The sequence below is a fragment of the Lygodium microphyllum genome, chromosome 4, assembly GCF_053477565.2.
Source record: "Lygodium microphyllum isolate KBCC chromosome 4, Lygodium_microphyllum_v1.1.10, whole genome shotgun sequence".
NCBI lineage: Eukaryota > Viridiplantae > Streptophyta > Polypodiopsida > Schizaeales > Lygodiaceae > Lygodium > Lygodium microphyllum.
Window position 1 is genome coordinate 138886180 of NC_141138.1, and position 2451 is coordinate 138888630.

Sequence of the window (2451 nt, forward strand, 5' to 3'; positions counted from 1 at the left end):
TCCCTCCTCTTTCTCTCTCTTTTGCTAGTCTTTCTCTCTCTTCTTCTCTCATCTTCTTCCTCTTTCTCTCTCCTCTCTGCAGTCTCTCCCTTCTCTCCTTCTCTCTCCTAGGTCTCCATTACAGTTGGTATCAGAGCTTAGTTTTTAGATCCTTCCTTTCTCTCTCCTTCTTTTATATTTAGTTCTCTTTTCAGTCTCAGGAAACCCTACTTTTCTTAGGTACACCAGGACGAGTACAACATTGAAGACAACATGAGTCAGGGAGTACTATTTTGATGGAAGCTTTCTTGGGAGTTTACAATAACTGGCTACATTCCACGCATAGCCATTGACACAGAGGGAGGAATTGCATTTGCATTCAACTGCAGCTCATACAACCTGTCTCCTAATGTATCTGTTGTGGTTGAACCCAATAGACCAAGTTCATCATCAAAAATTATGTCATATGGTAGTCGAAATGCAATTTTAGACTGTGCTCTGCGGTGGCCTCTTTGACGAAAGGGCATATCAAATGACTTGCTGAGGGCAGAGCTATGGTTGGGTGGCACAAGCATTAGTCCTGACAAGGATCTATTTTTCTCAACACGAACAATACTCGAAATGTCATCGGGAGAGTGCCCAGACCTTTGAAGAAGAGCTCTACCTACTTCACTTTGTTTAGCGGCAAATCTTAAATTGCCATTCATGTCATTGTCAAGTACAAAGTTCACACCCCCATTGCATAGATTGCAAATGCCATAAAAAAGGATGATAGGACGAGTGTCTGTTGAGAAGTAGGACATGACTCTCTGGATGGGATTCGAGAAGGTGGTGAGAGAAGAACATCCTGCTGGGAGTGTGCCTGAGATGAGAGGAAGGGCCTTTACCAAGTGCAAGCACGGTCCGCTTGCTTTCTAAGCTAAGGGACAAAGGATTCTTGTCTGCTTCCAGAATCCTTGCAGCCAGATTGCGATCTTGGTCTACATGACTCTGAAATCCTACCACAAATGCTGAGAATGGAAAGATCTGCTCTTCCAAACGAAGGCTTTCAGCTTTGCCCACGCCCAGTCTAGTCAACTCTCTCAAGGAGGAAGCAAAGCTCTTTACAAGACACCGACGTGCCTCCATGCTTTCACAAACAAAGGCGCCTGAGCTGTAGTCATGCCGATACCACTGTCTATGATCGTTAGCGAGTTAGTTGCCTTATCAGGAACTATGTGGATAAAAAGCTCTGGCTGGGACTCAAGCTTGCTTTTATTCATCAAACTCTCAAGTTACAGCCACTTTTGTATGCAGTGATCCTGTGGGACAGGCTACAATCCCCTTCAGTACAACCACAGAAAGTTGTTCACTGTCAATTCTGAATATTTTCTATCATAAAACTTTTTGCATTACCTCATAGAAGGCACTCTCCCCTCCGTTGTGAACCAGAAAGTTCCTCGGTCAGAGCTCCCTAGCTTGAGATATTGCAGTTTTTGTGATAGGGGATCCGATGGACTACACCTAGTATGGCAAGCCACAAGGGTAAAGCAAAGGCCCAAGAGGACTTCCAGCATGAAATAAGGGACCCCCGTACCACTATGAATGATCCTAGCTCAACCCAAGAGGATCGTAAAGACATGATTGAAGAGGGTGCCCCTGAGATGGACTGCTTCTCTATGCTCAACCATACTCTATGCTAACATGAGACCCATCATGCCGACCGGCATTGAGAGTTAGAACAATGCCATAGGGAGATGGAAACTTGCCAAGATCAGTGTCATTCCGAGATGATGGCGAAGATGGACTTACTCATCGAGCACATGGACGCCCTCATCCCCTCCATCGCACCCTCCTCGGCTCAACCCAAGGAGCATGTCCCTCCCCATGAGGCTCCCCTCCTACCTTGGAGACCGGCCATAAAGGTGCACATGGGCAGCATGGGGATTTTGGGCAGCAAGGCCCTAATAATTAGTTTGGTCCACATATAATGCATGGGCAGCATGGCACCCATGGACATTTTGGTCAGGAAGGCATGTATGGGCATTCTCATGGACATTATGAGTACCATGACCATTGGCATGGGTTCGATGTGCAAAGGCAAGTGCATGCGCCTACTTATGGTCAACATGCATATGATGAGTGTGAATATTTTGAGCAGCATGCATTTGATGATTATATATGTTCTTATGAACTACATTCTGGTCACATACATGGACAACCATCTAGACATCATTATGTACATGGACAACATCATGCAAATGTATATGAGTATGTACATGGGGAGCAACATCATTATTAGCAATGGAGTGCTCAATATCATCAGCCACTTGATCATTACTATAAGCAACATGCACATCCTTATGAGCCACATGGTACTTCTCAAGAACGATGCCATGATGAGAGCATCTAATTGCCATAGGCTCATGAGCAGATGCCCCATCAGCCCAAGGCCCTTAACTTTGAATGCCCAGTAATAGCCACGCATGTGAA

General features: G+C 45.4%; 1 protein-coding gene across 1 annotated transcript; it reads right to left on the bottom strand.

Annotated features, from left to right (window-relative positions):
• Positions 1–308: 308 nt before the first annotated feature.
• On the bottom strand, positions 309–782 carry LOC148037683 (DCC family protein At1g52590, chloroplastic-like). Its single transcript, XM_087677141.1, has one exon. The coding sequence runs from the start codon at positions 780–782 to the stop codon at positions 309–311; it is 474 nt and encodes a 157-aa protein (XP_087533267.1).
• Positions 783–2451: the final 1669 nt, after the last annotated feature.